Source organism: Loxodonta africana, chromosome 15, assembly GCF_030014295.1.
Source record: "Loxodonta africana isolate mLoxAfr1 chromosome 15, mLoxAfr1.hap2, whole genome shotgun sequence".
NCBI classification, from domain to species: Eukaryota; Metazoa; Chordata; class Mammalia; order Proboscidea; family Elephantidae; genus Loxodonta; species Loxodonta africana.
Genome location: NC_087356.1, coordinates 49,003,988 through 49,030,001, shown reverse-complemented (window position 1 = coordinate 49,030,001; position 26,014 = coordinate 49,003,988). Strand labels below are relative to the sequence as shown.

Sequence of the window (26,014 nt, the reverse complement as noted above, 5' to 3'; positions counted from 1 at the left end):
ATTATTACCCCTCACAAGAGCCCAAATCTGTATTCTCAATGTAAATAAGAATACCTAGTGTAGAGTTTTATAGTTTGCTAAGTTCTTCGGCTTACTAAGGTATCTCATGTGACTCTTAGAACAACCTTGTGAGACAGACAGGATAAACATTATGATCCCCACTTTACGCATGAAGGAAGTCTGAGAAACCCTGACTTGTTCAAGATCAAGGGGAGTACAGAGCTAGAACTACTCGTCCATGAGTGTGCCTTGCTCTACGTGATGTTCATTTGCAAAAATTAAACCTTCCTCTGCTTGACAGGGTAGCTAAACGAACACCCAAAATGAATATTAAGAAACAATGGTCTGTTTAAAAGGCTGAACTGAACACTAGAAGAGCAATGTCCTCACCAGAGTGAGAGTGATTATTTTTAGACTCTGCTACAAAGCAGAACATTTCCTAGGCCACTCACATATTCCCTCCAACCAGAAGCAACTGGGGGTGGGAATGATGTCTACTCTCACCTGCAAGAGGTTAGTGAGCAAGATGAGTGTCTGCTTTCGGATGAATGGATCTGAGTCCTTCAGACACATGGAGATATTGGGGATGTATTTGTCCACCATGACAGTGTACCGGATGCAGAGATCACACATGACAATGATGACGTTGTTGCGGACGGCCACATCGTCACACACCTCCAGCTCACGCACAAAAGCTGGGATGCTCCTCTTGGCTAGGTCCTCATGCTGTAAGCACAGCTTGCCTATCGCAAAGGAGAGGGACATGTCTCATTCATTCAGCTCTATCCTGCTCCTGTACCTAACTTTTCTCCAGTCACATCTTGCTATAAAAACCCGCTGCCACCGAGTTGATTCCGACTCATAGTGACCCTATAGGACAGAGCAGAACTGCCCCATAGAGTTTCCAAGGATCGCCTGGCAGATTCGAACTGCTGACCTCTTGGTCAGCAGCCATAGCACTTAACTACTATGCCACCAGGGTTTCCATATCTTGCTATAGGTATTATTTAATTCAAGTTAAAACATCATGTAAAAAATTTCAAACAACAAAAAAAATCAAAGCCAGGCAGACCAATACTAGGTATTTGGAAATTCAATATACCTTAACAAAAAATAAACTCCCCCAGGAATTCTGTGAGGGATTTTCTATGGGATGTTCCTCTATGCTAGTAAAATTACTTCCCTTTTAAAGTCAACATTTCAATTTTGCAGTTGTCTGCTTACCTGGAAAGTGACCAAAAACCTAACAAAGGATGTACATTATTTTCGGTTATACATGAACTCTATACAAGCTGAATATCTTTTAAGGAATTTGAACTTTGAGCTAGGTAAGTAGGAAAGACTGTTCATCTTATTTATTTCTTGTTCTTAGTTAGGAGAAGGAGGGCTGTTGACTTCTGTCTACTTATATGTTTGTTTTGTGGCCTGGGGAATGTTTTGGTTTTATTTGTAATTCTTAGATATTTGAAAAATTAACAAAAAAAAATCCATAACTATTATCTAGCATAAAATACACAATCACGCAAAAGAAAAAAAATTCAAATTATAACGTAGAGATCAGTGTTTTAAAGATTAGCAATACAAGTCCATGGAGAAATATTCTTAATAGCTCATCTACCACTTCTGGAAAGCATCAGATAAACACCTCCTTTTACAAACTGAACTTCAAATTTACTTTTCCATTCTCAGAACTTAGTACAGTGCCTGCCATATAGTGCTTGAGGAACAGACTTCATGGTGCTAAAAAAAAATGACAAGAACAGATATCACTGTAACAGGTTAACATAATTCTATTAAACATACAGAAAGTCCCTCACCAGAGTGTTCCACGTCTGACAGTCCTTGGTTTCTAGCATTCTGTTATGCCTGCAGGGCTATGTACTCACATGAGAATCACCTCTAAAAATCACAAGAGCTAAGGAAAAAGGAAGTCCAGCAGTGTGTAACACAATACTGTGGCTAGGCTTACCTGGACAGAAAGCTATGTATGGAAACAGGCTGTGCAAACCACTTTCTTCCCTAAGTTATCCTTACCCAAGGTAATGACTGCATGTGCTCTAATCATGGAAGGCATGGCTGAGCCTCTGAACTGGGGAAGTGGCTGCAAGGCAGGAGCATCACTGGTACCTTGAGATGATGTTACTAAAGAGAAAGAGGAAAAAGGTGTATTTGTAATACCTCAAGGGTTAACAGAGCCACAGGACAGCACAGGGCAGGGTAGAATTGCAAGTGTCTTACAGTGATCCACACCAGCAGAAGCAGCTAGGATGGACTGAACCAGAAGGAAGACTCGCCTCTCCACTTTGGCGGGACACAGTTGGGCTATATCTCCTAATGTAAAAATGCATTTCACCTACAAAAAGAATTGGTTGTTTAAAAAAAAAAAAATTAGTTTTGTGGTAAAAAGAAGGTAAAAGAAGAATTAACTCTAGCTGGATTAAGGACATATAAGTGGGATGCTTTTTTTGTCCCCCAAATTAAGAGTCTTATCATTTTTTATTTCATAAAAACACACGGCCATTCTAAAAACTTACAGTCACCACTTAATGAAATTCACCCAAAACTAGGGTAGCCATACAATTCTATCATCTAAATCTAGACACTTTTGTCAGTGAAAGTGCTACTAATAATTACACTGTGACAACAAGGGTAAACCAGGATTACCCTGGGCCAACTGCGACATATAGTCACCTACCTATAATCCCCCAACCCAAAAACACCATCAGTATTTTGTATGTAACTGTCTTTTCTGAAGTATTTTTACAGTTATATGGTTTTGTTTGTTTTTCTTATATACTTACCAATTGCACTGTTCTGAAGTTTGCATTTATTTCTTTAAATATTCAGCATCCTTTCTTGTTAATAAATATAATATGTTTAATAAACTATATAAGCATGCAATTTTAAAATTACAATACTACCACAATTTACTTAAATATTCTACTATTAAGGGGCATGCATGTTACTTCTAATCCTTTGCTATTGTCTACATTAGTTGTGATGAACACCTTTGTACCTTCGGACACTGTTCTATTTCCTCAGAAGTGAAATCCAGGGTTAAAGGGTATATAAACCCATTTCACACTTTAATACATTTTTCCAAATTGTTCACCAGATTACTATTTATATATATTAGTATCTGTTTCCTCATATTCACCACTACTGTGTATGCTAATGAGAATCATTTTAAAAATTAACTAATATTGTTCTTTTTTTTTAACCTCAGTAATGGAGGAGTGATACTAAATAGTAAAATGTTAAGTAAAGGATTATTTTAGGGTAAGAAAGCCAATAATAAGTGTGTGTGCATAATAAATGCTGAACAAACTACATCTCTTAATGGACTGAAGAAATATTTATATTTAAAGAAACATAAAGTAAACAACATTTATAGGGCAGAACTTTTTCATACATATTTTGACTGTAGGGCAGATTTTGGTGACATTTAACGATTGAAAACAAAATCTTAGTGGGGGAACTCATTGGTTGTAAGTATTTTTCTTAGCTTGGGCAGGGCTTTGCTCAGACAAATTAGAAGAGCAAGGCTCCTCTAGAAATCCTGCGTTAGGTCCATTCTACACATGGTGACCCTTTACCCAAAATGTCTTGATTTGATTGGTAACAATGCTCTTTATTAATGAAATCATGCATAGTAATGGCTCAAACACAAAAAGTCTTCTCCTTCAACAAATCTAAGCCAGTGCTACCTGGCAAAGCAGGGACTGAATACAGAAGAGAGGTGTTTTATTAATTTTCTCAAATAGATGAGGGAAATGGCCAATTCTGGTTAAATGATGGCACTTACTGAAGGACATCAAAAAGCAGCTCATTTTCTTTATTGGACAGTGTAAGAAGCTGGAGTCAGAATTTCCACAATATATTTTGTTGACAGCCATTCAGATCTGCCAACTGGCTCGCACTTATTGGCACACTGAAATCTCTTGCACTGAACTAATTCCTAAAGCAGAGATGCAATATAATACAATTTTGCTGCTTCAAGGTCATTTGTGTTTTGATTCTAAAATATCTCATTTTATTTTAGACATTACTTTAGAACTGCTCAGCACTATTCCTTATTTCTACAGTCTGACGTTCAAACAGCTCAGAAGACACTTTATAATTAAAACTAATCAACCAAAAGAACAAAGAGTATACTCGCTTTATTATTTTACCTTATTATTTTTAAGCTTGACTCTATCAAGCTTACAACATGTACTGTGTTTTCCCAGTTGTCATCAGGCTACCCATAGGATCTAACCAGATGAAATAAATGTAGACTACCAAGTGTTTTCACTCATATAATAAGTACATTAGAAAAAAATAGGTTATCAGTAAATGAATTCTTCTTAAAAAAATAAAAAAGTAAGTTATAGTCTAGGAGGATCCTTTTCTTGGTAATAAGTGTTTGAAATGCCCCTTATAAAATAATCCTTAAAAAATCCAAATGATATAAAAGGAAGAGAAAAGAATAATGAAGACAAATTAGCTGCTTACCAACAGGTCTTCATCCATATTTCCTGCTCCATCCTCCTTAAGGACTATGTTGGAGAGGCAGTGCTCACAGGTGGAGAGGACATCCACACACACCTGATTCAGTAATTCCTGTGGCAAGTTAAAGACCATTTCTGAAGGACCCCAAACATCTACCAGACCAGTCACAAAAGACAATTTTCTTAAAAGAAACTCTTATTAACTTCAAATGTATAAATGGTAACCCATGAAAAACCCTAGCCATCCTGCTTTTATATCTTTCTTCTTTCCCACAACTTGCCCAAAACCAAAACGACACGCTTTTAGCCAGCAATCTAGCTATGAGAACTGGCTATGTGGAATTACCAAAAACTGTGTTGTGTGTGTATGTAAATACTTCTTTTCTGCATTTGTCCTACAAGGGCAAAAGGCATGTGAGCTGGAATCACCTTGATGGCAAGTGGCTCAGTGCCCTAGTTTATAAGACATTGCTAACAGTGGTGTTCCTCCAACATCACAGGGAAACATTGCAAGTCTTCTGGCAAACACAGGTGGTGAGTTAATGACTCTGGTAAACAGTATCATTCTAAAAGAATAAAATAAAAAGCTATTATTCTTCTGAGATTTATTCATCAGAGAAGTTTTCTGTGTCTCTTATTAGTAAAAAGAACTTCAAGGGGTCACCACCTGTGGCCCATAATGTGGCACTTAACCTGCCAAGGGAGGGAACTCTCAACAGCACTGGATAACTCTTTGGCTTCATTTTCTCTAGGAGGGTGTTCCAAAATACCTAGTTTGAGCTAAGTGCCTCCACCCCAGTGCTTCCAGGTTATCCTCTGCATCCTTTTACTGTAGGATTATGTTGAGTTTATCTGTTTACGCATACGTCCCCACCACTACATGGCAGATGCCTTGGGAGGGGGCCCTGTCTTAACTATCACCCTAGGACCTAAAAGTACTAACATGAGATGACACCTAACAAATGTCTGCCAACCTGTTGGCAAGCCATCATTATAATCAAAATGATTTTTCAGTCTGACTTGACCTAAAATGTTTTAAAACTACTGCCTTTATTACTTTTATTTTTGGTGAAAATATATACAGCAAAACCTGCTTCCATTCCAGTTTCTGGACATAATGATCAGTGACACTGGTTACATTCTTTACATTTTGTCAACATTCTCATTATTTCTGCTCTAGTTGTTTCACTTCCATTTACTTAATCTTCCTGCCCCCTAACCTTCTCAACAGTGTTTTAAAATAGCTGTTGACCCTTTGGTCTTTTATAGATAATTTTTTTGTTTTTAAAGAACCCTGATACTCAAGTGTAACAATCTTTAACTCTCTGGGCTAAACTGTTACCTAGTTAAAAAGTGACTTCAGGGAATAGTTTCAATTCAAGGTCCGAAGAGCAACTCAGGGTCATAGTTTTGGGGACTCCTCCAGTCTTATATGATCAAGAAGTTTGGATTCTTGAAGAATTTGAAGTTCTGCCCCACATTTTCCTCCCTTTTTATCAGGATTCATCTATTGTGTTCCCGATCAGAATGTTCAGTAGTGGTAGCTGGATACCACCTAGTTCTTCTGGTGTCAAGATGGAGGAGCCAGTGGTTCATGCAGACTATTAGTCCTGTAGTCCAATTATGTCTCTGATTCTTGGCTTCGCCTTTATTACTTTTTAAAGGATTACTGTACTCAAGATTTTAATAGACTGCATAGCCTGGACTATAACATTGGCTGAGAGAGCTTCTGAAGTTGATACACTCTGTCCTGATGGAAAGATAAAGGCTAACTTGTTTGAGACTCAAAGACTGAAACTTGGCTGGGTAACATGGTAGATAACTTTCAGAATCATAGCATCTGGGACAGAACCTTCAAGGCCATCCAGTGCTGGAACCCTCTCCATACAGGGATCATGCTAAGTTGTTTTCCAGCTTCTCCATCAATACCTCCAATGACCGGGGTCAGGTTCTGAGGCAAGCCCCTCCATTTCAGGCAAACCTAAGCTTTTTTCTTCTGAAAGTCAAAATTTGTCTCCTTGCAACTTCCATCCATGGGTCCAGATATGTCCTCTGGTGACACTAAATAAATCTCTTTTTTCATTTGAAAATCCTTCATATATTTGAATTTAGTCAGCCCACTCCACATAATTCTCCCCTTCTCCATGCTAAACACTCCAGGTCCTTCAGCTGTTCCTTATACAAACTGCTTTGTAATCCCCTCATCTAGTTACTTTCCTTTGAATATATTCAACTTTATCAACATTTCTCTGAAAAGCTATCACTGAAATTGAATTTCACAGCGTGTCAACTTAGATTTAACCAGTACAAAGAGAATGGCCATCACCACTCTTATTCTAGACACTATTTCTATTAATATAGTCCAAGGTCTCATAGATGTTTTAATGGTAGCCACAAAACACTATTAACTCACACCAAGCATATAGGTAACAAAAATGTCCAAAGACGTAAGTCTTTTCATAAGTACTCCTTTAGGTAATTTGTTTTTCTTAATAAAATACAGAATGCTCATTTACAGAGAAAAGAAAAAGTATGCTTAGAGGAACAAACAGATCATATGAATCTATAATATCCTAAGATGCCTGAAAATCTAAGGGCCTTATTCCATTGTCTACCAACAGAGATAGTATTGGCAGAGCTAAAACATTAGCCCTTTTTCTGACATAGTAATAAGTTCTACTTTCTTACAGTTCTCAATTCTAAATCTGGAGACAACTCTTGGTCTTCCTCATGGATTCTAACAAAAATCTCACTTACTGTTCTAGTGACCAAGGGCCATTAGCAATCAGCCAGTGAATCCTCATGGCCCGACTGCCCACCAGACCAAAATGTGCTGTCATCAGGTCAGTGCCGACTCACAGCGATCCTACAGGACAGAGTAGGACTACCCCACAGGGCTTGACTGCCCACAGCAGAGATAATTCTTTCCCCTTATAGTACTGGTGAGAAGAACAGATAAGGGGATCAGAGGCCTAAGTTCCAGTTCCAGCTCTGAGACTCTAAGTTGGGTGCTGCTGAACCTTGTACGACCACAATTTCATAATCTGCCACATAAATTCTCTCCCACTTTCTCCTGTCATTCATTCCTCCCCTTATCAGACTCACTACAGTTCCAGGTTTCTTTTTTTTACTGTTTTCTGCTATATAAATATGCTCCCTACTTATGTAATATTCCTTAAAGTTTTTCACACTATGATTTGAGTCCTGAGATAAAAGGTTAGAAAAATCTTATAAAGCAAATATCCCTTTCACCAATATAAGTGCCAAAAGGCATCCGTTACAACAAACAGAAAATGTAACATATCAAATGAGGGCTTTCTTTAAGGAACTTATAAAAGGAAGTATAGGAAGATGTCTAGGTAGCTCAGATGAAGCAATATGTTGTTGCTGTAGTTAGGTGCTGTCCAGTTGGTTCTGTTATACATAGCAACTCCATGCATAACAGAACAAAATATTGCCCAGTCCTGTACCATCCTCACAATCGTTGCTATGCTTGAGCCATGGTTGCAGCCACTTTGTCAACCCATCTCGCTGAGGGTCTTCCTTTTTTTCACTGACCCTCTACTTTACAAAGTATAATGTCTTTCTCCAGGGATTGGTCTCTCTTGATAACACGTTCAAAGCATGCAAGACAAAGTCTTGCCATCCTCACTTCTAAGGAGCAGTCTGACTGTACTTCCTCCAAGCCAGATTTGTTCATTCTTCTGGCAGCTCATGGTATATTTAATAGTCTTTGCCAACACCATAACTCAAATATGTCAATTCTTCTTCAATCTTCCTTATTCATTGTCTGGCTTTTGCGCACATATATAGCAATTGAAAATACCACGGCCTGGGTCAGGCGCACCTTAGTCCTCTAACTGACGTCTTCGCTTTTTAGCAGTTTAAAGATGATAAATGGAGACAAGCAATTTTTTTTTTTTTTTTAATTCTGGAAAACTTAAAATACATTACAGCAATTATTTAAACTATTTTTGACTTCTAGAATCATTATTAATAACCTCGAGCCCTAAAATTTTTGGTCATGATTAGCACTGTCTAGGTACACAGCTCATGATAAAAACAGAATTTAAAATAAGAGAATAATTTATTGAGATATTGATAGGGATACCTTCTAGGGAGTTGTTATGGATTGAATTGTGTGCTCTCTCAAAAATATGTCAAAGTCCGAATCTGTGAATGTGACCTTATTTGGAAATAGGGTCTTAGCAGATGTAATTAGTTAATATGAAGTCATACCAGAGTAGGGTAGGCTCTAATTCAATATGAACGCTGTCCTTATAAAAAGAGACGAGACAAAGACAAGGCGCAGAGGGAAGGCAGCCACATGAAGACCGAGGCTGAGACTGGAGTCACACTGTCACAAGCCAAGGTACGCCCGGGGCTATCAGAAACTATAAGAAATGAGGAAGAATCCCCCCTAGGGCATCTGGAGAGAGCAGGAGGCTGACACCCTGAATGAAGACTTCTAGCCTCCACAACTATGAGAATAAATTTGTCATTGACCCAATTTGTGGTTTAGTTACAGCAGCCCTGGGAAACGGATATGGTCAAAGTGACTGTTTGCCTTACATGAAACACTGATTTGTACCTGTTTCTGTACCTATATGCAAACATAAATGTAGAAGATGGGCAACTTTGGGGACATAAGTAAGAAGATACCAGCAATGGATCTTTGAGTAGTGGAGGTTTAAAAGTAATAGGATAGACATTTTCCAGGACTATGACTTATCAAAAGATCAGAAACATTCTGGTCTGGAGGGATCCCTCTGGCGAGGCGGAAAAGCATCTGAGCATTCTTGAAGAGGGTAGAAGTGAAAGAGAAGGCTATACGAAGCTACCTCAAGTACCCAGGCTACAACTTATCAAAAGATAACCTTGCAAAATTCTCTCCAGGAAGCACGTGCCCATCAGCAGACTGCCTTACTGGAAGACACGAGTACCTAGAACCAAGGTGCTGACTGCCAATATGTCTCTAGCAGCCAAAATCTTCTTGGGGAATGTCACCTGCTTGTCACATAAATTTTCCTTATTGTAGCAATGGCTGCTGGGGACTACACATCCTTACAGGTACTCTAGTTACCTGTAAGGTAATTTCCAATTTCAAAACAAACAGAACCATATACCTAAAGACAAATAAATTATAAACATATCAAGGAGGAGTTAGTCATACCTGTTCTTCCACAGGTGTCTCTGCTGACGCTCTACAGAGGCCTTGCAACGTATCAACAGCTGAACTGATCACCTCTAAAGACCACTGAAATCCATTCAGTTTACACTTGATAACATCTGAAATGCAAGTCAAAACCCTTCAAGTTTAACTGCTTTGAAAGAAAAAAATATATACATATATATAAATATATGTAATATATAATATATATTATATAAGTACAAAAAAGACTGACGCAAGAAGCACCGCCTTTACCAGGAAGATTCCACAATAAGCACTTACCAGTCACCTTGTCCCGGGTGCTCTTAGGAAAATGCTTTGCGATATGCCCAATAACACACAGAATATGTCCCAGGGTGTTTGAATTGGGATTCTGTTGACTAGAAAAAGGGCAGGAGATATATCAGTATACAACCAAAGGAAGCCCTTCTGCCAACAACAAACGTTTTCTTCTGGAAAAGAGTAACGCTAGAGGAAGTAGGGTAATAGCATGGTTTGACAGTCAAGTTGTAAAAACATTAAGGCACTTAATGTACTTAGACAAAGGATAATCAAAAAGAAAAAAAAGGATAATCAGGGAGCTTAAAATTGATTCTATTTGTCATATTTGTTTTTATGCCAGAATTTAAAGAAACGATCTCTATATATGAATAGCTATGAAACATCTCACTTGCTTAAGATATTTACTTTGTTTCCAAGAATCTTTAGTGTCCATTAGTGGCTAAACTAAGCATGCAAACCTGCTGATTTTCTCCCAGGACTCGATTATTTTGGTGTAGTCCAGCTTGGGTGATGAGCAAGCAATCTTGGAGAGCAGCATCCAGGCTGGTGCAGAATGTTCCGTGCCAGTGTGGGATATCAGATTATTTATAAAAGTAGATGAGAATTTATCTTTCTTGGACCAGATATGAAAAGCCTTATTTAAATAACGGCTAGAAAAAAAAGATGGGAAAGCAGAATTGTAATTACAAATATATAAAACTATTCTGATCAGCCTCTCTGCTCCAGAAATCCTCTGACACATAATGCATCCATGCAGAGCTAGCTAGTGGTGTATCAGATAAAATCAAACTAGATCTCTTTTCAGTTTTTACATACAGAATAAGACTGACTTAATTCCTCCCCTTATAAAATGTTTATTTTTAAGCAAAGAATAACACTTCATAATTCATTTGAGACTCTTCCTGTTCTCATTCCCTCCAATATTTCTATGGAAACATATGGGATAGTTTATCAATTAATACATTAGAGTTTATACAGTTAAAGTGACAAAAATGTAGACATCGTCCTCTTTTCAATGGCAGTATTATAGAGAAACGGCACCCTGGCATTTTAAAAATGGTCATATTAAAAACCAAACCAGGTGCTCACATCAGCAGCACATATACTAAAATTGGAACAATACAGAGAAGATTAGCATGGCCCCTGCGCAAGGATGAAACGCAAATTCACGAAGCGTGCCATGTTCTTTTAGCTATGATGTTTCTGAACGGCGCCTGATCTATAAAATCTACACGATACTGCAAAAACTCAACTGCAAAAAGACAAATAACCCAATTTAAAAATGGACAGAAGATATGAACAGACACTTCACTAAAGGCATTCAGGTAGATAACAGATATATGAAGAACTGTTCATGATCATTCGCCATTAGAGAAATGCAGATCAAAACTACAATGCGATTCTATCTCACTCCAACAAGGCTGGCATTAATTCAAAAAACACAAAAGAATAAATGCTGGAGAGGCTGTGGAGAGATTGGAACACTTCTACACTGCTGGTAGGAATGTCACACGGTACAACCACTTTGGAAATCGATTTGGCGCTTCCTTAAAAAGCTAGAAATAGAACGTACCATACGATCCAGCAATCCCACTCCTTGGAATATATCCTAGAGAAGAGCCTTTACACGAACAGATACATGCACACCCATGTTTACTGCAGCACTGTTTACAATAGCAAAAAGATGGAAGCAACCAAGGTGTCCATCAACGCATGAATGGATAAATAAATTATGGTATATTCACACAATGGAATGCTACGCATCGATAAAGAATAGTGAGGAATCTGTGAAACATTTCAGAACATGGAGGAACCTGAAAGGCATTATGCTGAGTGAAATTGGTCAGTTGCAAAAGGACAAATATTGTATAAGACCACTATTATAAGAACTTGAGAAATAGTTTAAACTGAGAAGAAAACATTCTTTTGTGGTTATGAGAAGAGGGAGGGAAGGAGGGTGGGAGAAGAGTATTCACTAATTAGATGGTAGATACGAACTACTTTAGGTGAAGGGAACGACAGCACACGATACAGGAGAGGTCAGCACAATTGGACTAAACCAAAAGCAAAGAAGTTCCCTGAATAAACTGAATGCTTCAAAAGCCAGAGTAGCAGGGGCAGGGGTCTGGGGACCATGGTTTCAGGGGACACCTAAGTCAATTGGCATAATAAAATCTATTAAGAAAACATTCTGCATCCCACTTTGAAGGGTGGCATCTGGGGTCTTAAATGCTAGCAAGCAGCCATCTAAGATGCATCAATTGGTCTCAACCCACCTGGATCAAAGGAGAATGAAGAACACCAAGGGCACAAGGTGATTATGAGCCCACGAGACAAAAAGGGCCACATGAACCAGCGACTACATCATCCTGAGACCAGAAGAACTAGATGGTGCCCGGCTACAACAGATGACTGCCCTGACAGGAAACACAACAGAGAACCCCTGAGGGAGGAGGGCAGCAGTGGGATGCAGACCCCAAATTCTCATGAGGCTAGACTTAATGGTCTGACTGAGACTAGAAGGACCCCGGAGGTCATGGCCCCCAGACCTTCTGTTGGCCCAGGACAGGAGCCATTCCCTAAGCCAACTTTTCAGACGTGGATTGGACTGAACAATGGGTTGGAGAGGGATGTTAGTGAGGAGTGAACTTCTTGGATCAGGTGGACACTTGAGACTATGTTGGCATCTCCCACCTGGAGGACAGATGAAAGGGTGGAGGGGGTTAAAAGCTGGCGAAATGGACACGAAAAGAGAGAGTGGAGGGAGAAAGCAGGCTGTCTCATCAGGGGGAGAATAATTGGGAGGGTGTAGCAAGGTGTATATGGGTTTTTGTGTGAGAGGCTGACTTGATTTGTAAACTTTCACTTAAAGCACAATAAAAATTATTAAAAACAAAAAACTACCAAACCAGGTGCTACCGAGTAGATTCCAATGCATGGTGACCCCATGTGTGTCAAGAGTAGAACCGTAGTCCATTGGGTTTTCAATGGCTGGTTTTTCAGGAGCAGATCATCAGGCCTTTCTTCTAAGGCGTTTCTGGGTGTACTCGAACCTTTTTCTTTTCAGTTAGCTGCCAAGCACATTAACTGTTTGTACCACCTGGAGACTCCATGATCATATTAAACTTGGTAAAATTTGCTATGACCTGCTAATACCACACAGAAATATACCCACTCCTCACCTATCGACTATCTTATCTGACATTTCAAATTTACAACAATAATTAAAAAATCTACTATCTATTTTGAGCATTAATGACGTATGCCTGGCAATAACGAATGCTGAGGTGGTACTGGCCCAAATGCCCATGGTCTCCACTCCTGTCACATTACCTGCCCTCTCCCAGTCTGCACCTATGGCCTCATGGGGAGTTCCTTATGATCAGCTGACTGAGGAAGAGAAAACTCGTGCCTAGTTTACAGAAGGTTCTTTGCGATATGCAGGCATCTCTGGAAAGTGAAAAGCTGCAGTACTATAGCCCCTTTCTGGAACCTCTGTGAAGGACAGTAGTGAAGGGAAATCCTTCCAATGGGCAGAACTATAAGCAGTGCACCTGGTTATTCACTTTGTTTGCAAGGAGAAATGGCCCGACGCGCAATTGTATACTGATTGATGGGGCATGGACAATGGTTTGACTGGATGGTCAGGGACCTGGAAGGAACATGACTGGAAAATTGGAGACAAGGAGGTATGGGGAAGAGGTAGGTGGACAGACCCCTCTGAATGAGACACAGAAGTGAAGGCATTTGTTAACTATTCACAGCCAGCTGGTCTCAGAGAACAGAGGGTTATTTTCAAGCCTTGAGAACTAATGTAAATTGTTCTGCTGGGTTTTGGTTTTGGGTTGGTACCTGTTATTCCTTTTTCCCTCCAATTTCTCCCATTTGTGATGGAGATGTCTACCTGTAACAATGTACTCACTGTACTTTGGAAGCAAGTAACATATTCTAGATTTCAAGGGTTCAAAGATGAAGAGGAATTCTGCCCCAGGATGGAACTTGGAATTGTTTTAAGACTTTTGGGATGATATAATGGGGTGAAAGTGTTTTACATGTGGCAAGGTCATGAATTTCAGGGGGCCAAAGGGTAGAATGTCATGGATTTTATGTGTCCCCCCCCAAACAGGTGTCAACTTGATTAGGCCATGATTCCCAGTATTGTGTGGTTGTCCTCCATTTTGTGATTTGACGTAATTGTCCTATATGTTGTAAATCCTAATTTCTGCCTGTGGTTAACCAGGCAAGATTAGGTTATGTTAAAGAGGATTAGGGTGGGATGCAAAACTCTTACTCAGGTTAGAGCCCTGATCCAATGGAAGAGGAGTTTCCCTGGGGAGTGGCCTGCATCACCTTTTATCTTACAAGAGATAAGAGAGAAGTGAGCAGAGACCTCAGCACCATCAAGAATGAAGAGCCAGGAGCTGAGCGTTCCTGCACGGAGAACCTCCAGGCCCAGGGGAAGACTGATGCCATGACACATGGAGATCTCCAAGGGATGCTGGGCCCACAGCTGTTGAAAGGAGACAAGGACCTTCCCTCAGAGCCAATAGAGCAAGCCTTCCTCTACAGTTATGTGTCAACTTGGCCAGGTCATGATTCTCAATGGTTCAGCAGTTATGTAATGATGTAATTTGGCACTTATGTAACAATGTAGTTATCCTCCATTTTGTGCTCTGATGTGGTCATCCTTCATTTTTGCCTAACACCGATTTTCACATAATGACCTGGTCTTTGGAACCTAATCATGTCAACAAGTGAAGAGTAGTGTAGGTATTACAAATCTTTTAAGATAAAATAAAAATGGTTCTGACGTATTAAAGTGTCTATGTGATGTCACTGTTGTTTTTAAATCACCTCTTGTTTTACTTCATCCCACAGCATTGAGTGAGGTCATATTACTCATGAGATAAATGCTACCTATTTAAATGAAGAGAAAAACACACTCCTTCCCGCAATTAATTTTTCTTAGACTGCAAGGCACACACACGCACACACACAGGCTTTTTCATTAAGTAATTAAAAAAAGAAAATTCTCAAATTCTCAGTACTAGGCAACTATAACATAACAGACACATTCACACACCGCAATAAGTATGCATATAAATGAATGCTTTTATTAATAAGTTAGCTATTGACTAAAAATCTATCCATATATGTCTGGAGTTTTACTGCAGATACCTTACTACACAATTTATATCGAATGTCCAAACGCCACAACAGCCATGTAGTCGAAAAATATTTTAAAATATATTAACAAGAATGAGAAGAGACAGTCCTTTGGGATGGCCCAAACAGCTCTAATTACTCCCCATTCCTTCCCCTCCTGCTAACATCTCTGGGCTTCGTAACAAACCACTGCACCTCCTTCTCAAGCCTAACAGTTTGTCTAAATAAGCAGCAGGGCTAAAGAGATAAATTTCAGGCTAACAATTCTAGGCTGACGTCCCCATGTCTGACTAGCTCCCTCTTTAGGTGATCAGCTGGGAAAACTTGCATTGCACTCTGTGTGGTGAAATTACAACCCCATGAATATAAACCCGGGTGGGGGAAGATCCTCAGGGGTCACAGTCCACAGTGCAAAGGAAGCAACTCAGGGAAGTTTTCTAACCTGCCTAGACAGCTTTGGAACTAGGAAGGGCTGCTTGTGATGGAACTTTTCCTGTTGTACATTATCTTTTGTCTGTGAGTAATTAAAACGCCTTCCATAATCAAAACGCCTTCCATTATTGCAATGCCGTGCGTGTGTCGTGTGTAGGACTTGACCAGGATAAGTGGACATAAAACTCATGGAGTGGTAGGTACCACTGAGTGTAACTCTCATGCCAGTACTCTGGTGGGTACTTGGAATCTGGAGACAGCCTTAAAGGCAACCTACATGTGCAGTGCAAAGAATCACACGAAATACTAAGTCACATTTACTACATGAAGCCAACAGGATGGGGAAAAATATTCTCTGAAGTTCCCAGTTTTAAAATCAAATTTGGCTCTTTGACAACTTCTCTATCTTTTACAACTCACTCCTCTTCTATATCAATTGAGAAATTCACAAAAAGTCTCCCAACTTACCTCCACTTTCGATCACAAGCCACTCCCTATCTAATCAGAATGCAACTCAACAGACACCAACCTGATTCTTTTGAACAATCCCAACTGACCTTGATCCTAATATTAAATCATGGACACCCATCAGTTCTCATTTTACCTGACCTCTACTTGACCTTACTGACCACTTTCTGCACCCTTAGACTCTGTGATGCCAACTTCCTAGTTCTTGGTTTACCTGTCAGATCTTTTCATCTTCTTCACTGACTCCCTTTTTCTTCTAATCACTTTAATTCCTGATTTTGACAAGCTCTATTCTTAGTCCTCTTCTCTACAATCTAACTGTGGATCATCTCACTCAGCACCAAGAGGTCCCCACTCAGATGTAACAATGCATCAAAAGCACAAGGTCAAAACTGAACTTCCTTCTCCACCCCTCCTTCATTCTCTAAGCCTGGCCTACCTGCTGCTTTCCACACCTCAATCAATGGCAATACCACTTTCTTTTTTGGGGGGGAGGGGGAGTCTTTGGGCCTCCTAAGCCTTTGCACTGCTATTTCCTGCCTGGAACATCCTCACTATTATGGCTGCCTTGCTGATTCCTACTCACTCCTCAAGATTTAGCTCATGGTACCCCTTCTGGGAAGCTAGCCTACACTTATAAATAAATGAAAAATACCACCCAACTTGCGGTAGATTAATTACTTTTGTGTGTGGCCCTTCTAGCCATGTTCTTGTAACACCCACCCAGGTGCTTTTGTGAAAGGGTAACTGTGGCCTATCAAGGGGACTGGTCAGTTTTGCCTTAAAAGAGAGCCAATTCAGAGCAGAGAGGAGGAGCCCACCAGCACCACCACCACCAAGGAAGGAGAGACCTAGTGGCCAGAGATGGCGTGGTGGGCTTTCTGGCCCACAGAGAGAGAAAGCTGAGTGCCTCTGGGTAGAGACTGAGAGCCAGAGAGAGGCATGCCTGCAAGCACAGCTAGCGAGAGGTTATCCTGATGAAAGAACTGAATCCTGAGTGTTCTTGAGCCTGAATTGTAACTTTGACTTTCCTAATAAACCCCATAATTGTGAGTATGGTCTGTGAGTTCTGCGTGGCTGTTACAATGAATTATCGAACGCAGCAGAGAAGTAGAGAGTGCTGTGGAAGGGACGGTTGGTGTCAATAAAGATGGCAGAGAGAGGAGGCATGTCTGACTTCCGCCTCACGGGAATCACAGACTGTTGATCTTGGTTCTCCTTTCCTCTCGTGAAGTATGGAGGTCAGACACCTTCCCTGAGCCGTACGGGGGTCAGACACCTTCCCTGAGCCGAACAGAGGTCAGACACCTTCCCTGAGCCGTTTTTACACAGCTGCTTGTGCTCTTTTCTCCGTGCTCCTGTAACTCACTTTATATTAAAATTGTAAGTTTGGTTTTGTTTTTTTGAGGTCTCTATTAGACTGTGAGCAGCTTAAGTGGAGAAAGTGCATTGAATTCTTCTGTGAAGAATGTTTATTCAACTGAATAAATTAACCATTTCTTCTTCCATTTCCTTCAAATCCAATGCTTCACCAGCTCTACCTCCTCCCCTTGGTAAACAGCTCTTGAACGTGTCCCATTCTCTCCATTTCCATTGCCTTCCTTAATTCAGGCCCTCATTATCTTTAACTTCAATCATCTCGACGGTGGCCTATTTTCCCAGACTTCACTCCTGCATTCTTGGTCACCAAACACAAAACCACTGTCTACAATTCTTAAATATAAAATCCTGCATTACTCATCTGCCTTAAATTCATCAACGGCCTCCCTCTTCCCACCCTGTTTCCAACCTAAAGTCAGACAACTCTCCCTGCTTAGCCCTCCAGTTTCACTTTATGCACAGCCCCACAAGCCAGCCTGAGGTCCCGGGGTGCTTGGAACAGTACACATGACTTCATGTCTCCATGGCTTTGCATCGGCTATTTCCTTCATGGGAATGCCCTTTGCCCTTTATTAACCTTCAGGTTTGAACTGTCATCTATTCTGTGAAGTTCTCTTTCCCTGAACTGTTACTGATATAGCAATAATACTTTCTATTTATTAAAGAACTTAACATTTTGTTTATAAATGTTTATAGAACTCTTTTATTCTACAACCCTTAGTGTTCTCAATAATCCTAAGTAGCTTTTCTTTATTCCCTAGCTCAGTGGCTCTTACATTTTTTTTCATCTCAAGGCCTATTTAAACTTTTAAAACTTACTGAGCACCCCAAAGAGCTTTGTTTTAAGTGTATTATATCAATCAATATTTCCACTTAGGACTTAAAAAAAATATTTGTTTAAAAATAACAATATACCCATTGCATATTAACACAAACTAATGTATTCTTTTCACAGAAAATTACTATCCTTTCCAAACAAATAAATTTAGTGAGAAGAATGGCATCGTTTTACAGTTTTGTTAATCTCTTTCAGGTCTGGCTTTTAAGCATTAAATCTGTTTCAATATTGCCAGACAGACTCTGGGAAACTCTAATGCACTGTCATCAAAGAATGAGTGAAAAATGGCAAAAAACATGTTAATGTTACTATGAAAAAGGAGCCCTGGTGCACAATGGTTAAATGCTCACCCACTAACCAAGGGGTTGATGGTTCGAATCCACCAGCAGCTCTGCTGGAGAAGGACCTGGCGATCTGCTCCCCTAAAGATTACAGCCTAGAAAACCCTACGGGGCACTTCTACTCTGTCACATGGGGTCACTATGAGTCAGAATTGACTCAACAGCACCCAACAACGACATTACTATAAAAATAGTTTGACCTCATGAACCCGCCACACTTTGAGAACTGCTGCCTAGCTCATTTCCTACGAAAGTTATTCCAAAATTTCTTGACACTTAAGCCCCCTAATTCTACCCTCTCCTTCCCAACTTTGGGCAAATAATTTTAATTGCTACTTTACTGAATGGCTTTTTTTGGTTTTTACTGAGAGACGAAAGGCTCTAGTGTTTACATCATTTTCTCTTTTGCACTTCTCTCTCTATTCCCTTTTCAGTTACTTTTACTTCTAAAGTTTTCTTTTCCTATTTTGTAGATGTGTTTTTCTTTTACACTTGCTTCATTAAATATCCACATCTTTCATTTACCTTCAATACTTTCTATCTACTGGTTCCCTAGCCCTCTGACTTCAAATACCCACAGGTGGTTTTCCTTACTTTAAAATGAAAACAAAGCCTGTGAGGGGTACTATAACACAACTTGATTGTAAGATGTACCTCAATTTCAGAGACGTTAAAATGTAAGAAAATATGTATTTCAGAACTGATGAAACCAGGGGAGTCAAGCGAGATTCTTAGAGATAAGCAAAGGAAATCTAGGACAAGATTAAAAAAAAAAAAAAAAAAAAGGAGAGACGCCTGGGAAGGACATTTCATACAGAGAGAAGAACCATGTTCAAAGGCACAACCATGTTTTAAAACAGCACGGCAGCCTGGGTCATGGTCTGCTGCTGTCAGGGCACAGAATGAATGCAGGCAAATGGGAGATAACAATGAAGAGGTGGGTAGAAGCTATATGATGAGAGCACTGTATATGCTAAGTTGAAAGTTCACATTTTATTCTGAAGTGACTGGAAGCCACTAAGTGAAATCTTTAGAAAAATCCCTCCAGGGGCGGAGCAAAAGCCAGATTAGAGTGAGGAGAAGCTAGAGGCAGAGACCTAGCCAGAAAGGAGATTAGGGGAATTCAGGGAAGTAATGATGGGGCCTGAGCTTAAGGCTGAAATCCTGAAGATGGAAGAATTCCAGAAACATTTGCACTGGAGAACTACCAAGAACTGAGGACAGGCTGAGTGCACACTGAGGAGTGGGGAGTGAGGAAGGAAAATGATGATGGAGATTAGCACGACTCCCAGGTTCTGCATTTGGGTAACTTGGTGATATGGCAGAATTAACACAGAAGGAATACAGGGAGAAAAGCAGATGTGGGGAGGAATCCAGCTGGTAGTTTAAAAGGTGGGGCTGTAAAACCAAGCTGGAGCTACACATTTCTGTTTTTTTAAATATCAATTTTTAAAAACATCACATTGTAATTATCTTTTTAAAATAGTAAGAGTAGTAATATATTCTTATTACTTAAATTACCTCAAACAATAGGTGTAGCAAGTGGAAAGTGAAAACAGCCCTACCCCACACTCACACTCAATAATCACTGATGCTTGTTTCTTCCAGATACTTAAAATGCATATATAAAAATACCACACTTTTGATATATTTAAACATATGTGATTGTAGCATTCTGTATCTTGTCTTTTACCTGGCAATATGCTGTTAGTATCTTCCCGTGTTAATAACTACAATTGTACTACTTCATTTTTACCAGAAGCACACTACTGAATTGTACTCATGTGATGAAATATACTCAGCAATTTTCTTCCCATATGTTTTAAGTTTCATCCAATTTTTGTTCTGAGAAACAATACTGCAAAACACCCTCATGCGTACAGCTTAAGAACCCACTTCACCACATATTTAGGATAAATTCCTAGGGTGGTAAATGCTGGGCTGAAGAATTTTTTTTTTTCCCCTTAAAATATACATTGCTAGGTTGTCCTTCAAACAGATTTCAACAATTCTGATAATTAAGGTTGTGTGTCAGTTTGGCTGTGCCATGACTCTCAGTAGTTCGGCGGTAATGACATTATCACCTCCATGACGGGATCTGCTCTGAGCAGTCAATCAGCTGAAAGGCAGTTTCCTTGGGGGTGTGGCCTACGTCCAGTATATGTGGACTTTCTGGCCAAGCTCACTGGCTTTGGCTCGCTTTGGATCCTATATCTGGCTCCCGTTCTTGGAACTTGAGCTAGCAGCTTACCTGCAGATCTTGGGATTCATCAGCCTCCATGGCCTGTGAGCCCCAGGACTGCTGTCTGACCTGCCAATCTTGGGTTAGCCAGACCCCATAGCGGCTACCTGAGTCAGGAGAAGCCTCGCCCCTAATCCACAGACTTGGGACTTTCTAGCCTCTACAACTGCCTAAGCCATTTCCTTGATACAAATCTCTCTCTCTCTCTCTGTATATACATGCTTCACTGATTTTACTTCTCTGGGGAACCCAGCCTAAGATAACAATTTATACTCTAACAAGGTGTATAAAAATGCCCATTTTCTCAAATTCTCAATAATACTGTACATTATTATAATTGACATTATAAGAGATTGAGTTGTTTTATTTCCAACTTCTTTGACTGGTAGAGAAGTTTAATACCAGATTCAGTATCTCTTTGTATGTTTATTACCTGTTTGATTTCATCTTTTGCATGGTGCTTGTTCATATAGTCTATCCATTTTTCCATTAAGGAGTTCATCTTTTCTTTACTGATTTATAAGAATTATTACTAAAGGACACCACCCTTTGTCTGTCATATGTTATAGTTTTCCCAATCTATCCTTTGTGTTTTAATTTTATTTACGGTGCTGATAACTGTTATTCAAGCATTTACTGAAGAACTATTAAGTGTCAGACAACATACATGCATTGAGCACAGGGTTGAAAATGAGGTGTAACCTCTTCTATTTTCCATTCTAGAGAGGCATTATGAATTAAAGCTTGAAATAAATACCTATACCATTGTGCTGTGTTATTAGGGGGAGAGCGGCTAGAAGTACATACCAAGGTGTGTATAAGTTTTTGTATGACAGACTAGCTTGATCTGTAAACTTTTACTTAGAGCACAATAAATAAAAAATTAAAAAAAAAAAGAAATACCTATACAAGGAGCCCTGGTGGCACAGTGGTTAAGAACTTGGCTGCTAACCAAAAGGTCAGCAGTTCAAATCCACCAGCCACTCCCTGTAAACCCTATGGGGCAGTTCTACCCTGTCCTCCAGGGTTGCTATGAGTCAGAATCGACTCAATGGCAATGAATTTTTTTTTTAAATATAAAACTGTGTCCTTTTTAAAAAAGTACCATGTATTCTGAAAATTTCACAAATCTTTATTATGTTTGTAGTTGCATAACCCACTGAACTGTCAACATTAGAAAATGGGTCAATCTGTTAAGGGGGAGGGGGAGAGCTTGCACTCAGGAAGAAGAAGAGGTGGGGGGTGGGGGGGTGCTGACATTCCTCAATAAAACAATCCCAACAAAGGAAGAGACAGGGGGTGGTGACATTCCTCAATAAGATGGTCCCTACATAGTTAAACTTTAAGCCAAGGAAATGATCTTCACAGGGGTCTTTGATTTGATAAAGTCCCTAACTTGATAAGATCTCTAACTTGGTAATTAAACCTTAAGCCAAAGAAATAGTCTTTGCAGGGGGTCCTGCCCTGCTTTTTAAATGTTAATAGAGACAGATGAAGAGAAGAAAGGCGTATAAAACCCAAAGAAAAGGACTCCCGGCTCTCAGATTCTCTCTGTATCTGAGTAGCCTGCTTGACACTTCCTAGTCAAGTATACTTTTACTACTAACCCTCTGCTTGCTAATAAACCTCTGCTCACTTGGCACTATTTGTCTCAGTGTTTGAAATCTTTCCTATACCGAAGACAAGAACCGAGGCCATTCTCCAGTAACAAACCCAGCAAGAAGACATTTATATATGAACCTAACGTCAACGCTCCGAAATACAAAAAACAAATACTAATGCAAACGAAGAAACAGACAACTCCACCATGATAGTTGGGGACTTCAACACACCACTTTCAATTTCAGACAGAGCCATCTAAAAGAAAGACCACTAAGGACGCTGAGATCTTAAATAAAACCATAAGCCAATTTGACCTAACGGACATATATAGAACACACCACTCATCATCAGAACAATATACATTTTACTCCAGCACATGTGGATCACGTTCCAGATCATATGCTAGGACATAAAGTCTCAACAAATTTAAAAATATTTAAATTACACAAAGCATCCTCTCTGACCATAATGGTACAAAGCTAGAAATTAACAACAGAAAAAACAAGAGGAAAAAAAATACATGGAAACTAAATAACATACTACTAAAACACCGTTAGTTTCCATGTATGGTCACAGAAGCAATCAAATGTAAAATTTAAAAATTCTTAACACTCAAACTGCGGTGGCCTTTCTAGCCGTGGTCTTGTAACTCCTACCCAGGTGACTGTATGATAGCGTAATTGTGGCTAATCAAGGGGACTGGTCATTTTTGCCTTAAAAGAGAGTCAATCCCAGAGCAGACAGGAGAGCTCACCACCACCAAAGAAGGAAAGACCCTGCAGCAGAGATACACAGGAAATGGCGCAGTGGGCTTCCTGGCCCACAGAGCGAGAAAGCTGAGTGCCTTTGGGCAGAGACTGAGGACTAGGGAGAAGTCTAAGCCTGACCCACATACCTGAGACTTTCCAGCCTCCACAATGCCGTAAGCCATTTCCTTTATATGGTTCATGAGTTCTGTGAGACATTGCAGAGAATTAGGGAGGAATTGGCTAGTTGTATGCATATGGAAATACAGAGTGATAAGAGCTAGACATACAATTCCTTGGTTTCTGTTATCTGAAATAGCTACAATGGCAGGGAAAAAGAATGTAGGGGCTGATTTTAGCACTGAACCAAGCCCATATCCAGTCCAGTCAGAGCTATGACTGCTAGGCTCGGCAGACCCGGAAAGGAAAAATTGGGTTGGAATAACAGGCAGTTCCTCTACCACCACTGGCCACCAAGAAGATAGTCCAGGAGGGCAACGGGCAAAGGGAAGAAACCACAGAAATCTGAGGGTACGGTGTAAAGGAGTGGCTTCAGTTTGTAGACCGGTATTGTCAGCTTCCCAAGGAACCGTTACTAAAATGGATGGTGAGAGCGACTAAATTAGGGGCAGTGTCTTTAGTTTTGAATGCTGCAGAATGGAAGAGCATGTTTGGGTTGATGCAAGACCCACAATTCACTATGGAACAGTCGCAAATGATGATACAAGATCTACTTACACAGCAGGTTAACCCAGAGGGGATGGTCAGCTTGATAGACTGGATAAAATCTGTGGTGAGATTTGTTTACCCTGAGAAAGGAAACTGCCTCTCTCCCCCTCTAAATACCCAATGGAACACTCCAGAGGAAGCAGCTGATATGCTGCTTCTGTTAAGCCATGCTGGAGTGGCTTTATGTTGGTCATGATGTTCACCCACTGAGTATGCCCCTTACACAGGTCATGGTAGATATGGTAATCGAGGGAGACCTTTCTACATGGGCAGCCCATGTAATGTTGCTACTGTGAAATAAATCAACAATCCGAGAACCCTTATAGGATCTGTTGGCACAGCTTCCCTGCATGGGTCTTACTGGTGCAAGAAACATAAGGGTGAATTATAGGAGAATGGGAAGAGGCAATGGGCAAAGAACTTACCCAACAGTAAAATGATTTTTAGATGGTTACTAAGAAATGGGATGAATATAGCAATTGATGGAGTTGAGACAAAGGTTCTAAGGCAGCACTACAGGAGGTTGGGTGGACCAACAGAAATTTCTGCTGATCACCCAATGTTAAAGAGGGCTAAACAAGTCTGCCCTATTCACTCCAGCTGGGAGGTATTTAATGATGGAAATTCCCACCTGGGGCCATTTGAAGCAAAGGCTTGGCTGGTAGATCAAGACAAGGATTGACAAGGGTGCCAGGGTCTTCTGGTCCAGCTCCCAGCAGGGGACCCAAGGCTATATGCACATGTGCGGATGAAATGGCCTGGGGGTGGGGAAGAGAGACCTTTCTTGGGGCTCCTGGACACAGGAGCTCAATGTACTATAATCCCAAAACCTGTCAATAAAAGCTTGAAGTGGCCTAAGGTTAGACTGGAGGGATGTGGGGATGCAATGGTTGATGGGAATAAGGTGAAAGTCTGGATGAGAATTGGAAGATTTAAACAGATCTTTTATGAAGTAGTTGCATCTCCCTTGTCTGAATGTACTATTGGTGAGGATATTATGTCTAATTGGGGAACACTCCCTCTTCCCGATATTGTAAAACTGAAGGTGTGTAAGTCTGCCCTTAGGCCAGTATTGATCAAATATGCTAAATGGGGACCATTAGAATTGCCCAAACACACTCAGGTTGTTAATTTGAAACAGTATAGGATACCTGGTGGACAAAAGGAGGTTACCGCCTTGATTAAAGACATGCTAAAGGCTGGAGTACTGGTGCCAACAATTTCTCTGTGTAACAGCCCTGTAGGGCCCATGAAAAAGGCAGGTGGCTCATAGAGGCTGACAGTAGACTATCGAGGCCTAAGTAGTGCCACCCTGTGGCTGCAGCTGTTCCAGACATGGTATCAATGGTGGAGAAAATAAAAGCTGCGGCAGGCTAGAGGAGACTGGTATGCACTGACTGATCTTGCAAATACCTTTTTCTCCATACCAATCTCAGAAAAGAGCTAGGTGCAGTTTGCTTTCACGTAAAAAGGCTCTCAGCTTACCTTCACTACATTGCCACAGGGCTATCTGAATTCACCACCTTACTGTCATAGTTTCTTTAGAAGAGACTTGGACTTGGTATGGATCTCAAGTACGATGATACATTACACTGACAATATGTTAAGATTAAGCACTGAAGAACAGGCTAGGGCTGATTTGAATATAGTGGTGGCGGTTTTTTCCACATACGACCAATGGAGGCTGGTTAATAAATCCAGCAAAAATCTAAGGCCCTGCCTAAATGGTGAAATTCTTGGGTGGATTTTTACTGATTCATGGGCAATGGCCAACAGCCTTAGCTATATGATCAGGCAAAATGGGCGATGGAAAATCAGACTATTAAGGGGACACCCGTGCAGGGCATGTCAATGCCCATCAGGAAAACCCCCTTCCTGGATTAGAAGGCAACTGGAATTTGTAAGCGGATCTGTTAGTACACTCACTTGAGGTGGCCAACTGGGTCCACGAAATGAGTAGACATGGTAGTGCTGCAGCAATGCATAGATGGGCTGAATCTAGACGCATTCTCCTTGCACCATCTGAGGCACAAAATGCCAATAAGGACTGCTCTGTCTGCCAGCAAGAAAGACCGAGGTTGCAGATGGCTATACAGCAGATTCCCCAGGGGTGAGGTCCTGCACATAG

The 26,014-nt window shown here is 40.4% G+C and overlaps 1 protein-coding gene and 1 non-coding gene across 5 annotated transcripts in view; one reads left to right on the top strand and one right to left on the bottom strand.

The window, feature by feature from the left end:
- NCAPD3 (non-SMC condensin II complex subunit D3) overlaps nucleotides 1-26,014 on the bottom strand; it is a 147,928-nt gene that overhangs the window by 31,208 nt on the left and 90,706 nt on the right. For all 4 annotated transcript variants that reach the window (XM_023557041.2, XM_023557042.2, XM_003417405.4 and 1 more), the window contains 7 exons: nucleotides 10,401-10,592; nucleotides 9,943-10,040; nucleotides 9,664-9,779; nucleotides 4,495-4,602; nucleotides 2,239-2,353; nucleotides 2,035-2,142; nucleotides 505-743 (listed from right to left, as the gene is read on the bottom strand). In XM_023557041.2, the coding sequence (XP_023412809.2) occupies nucleotides 505-743; nucleotides 2,035-2,142; nucleotides 2,239-2,353; nucleotides 4,495-4,602; nucleotides 9,664-9,779; nucleotides 9,943-10,040; nucleotides 10,401-10,592 (976 nt within the window). The remainder of the gene's footprint in view (nucleotides 1-504; nucleotides 744-2,034; nucleotides 2,143-2,238; nucleotides 2,354-4,494; nucleotides 4,603-9,663; nucleotides 9,780-9,942; nucleotides 10,041-10,400; nucleotides 10,593-26,014) is intronic.
- On the top strand, nucleotides 11,024-11,130 carry LOC111752665 (U6 spliceosomal RNA). Its single transcript, XR_002787545.1, has one exon. It is a non-coding gene; the product is annotated as a U6 spliceosomal RNA (small nuclear RNA).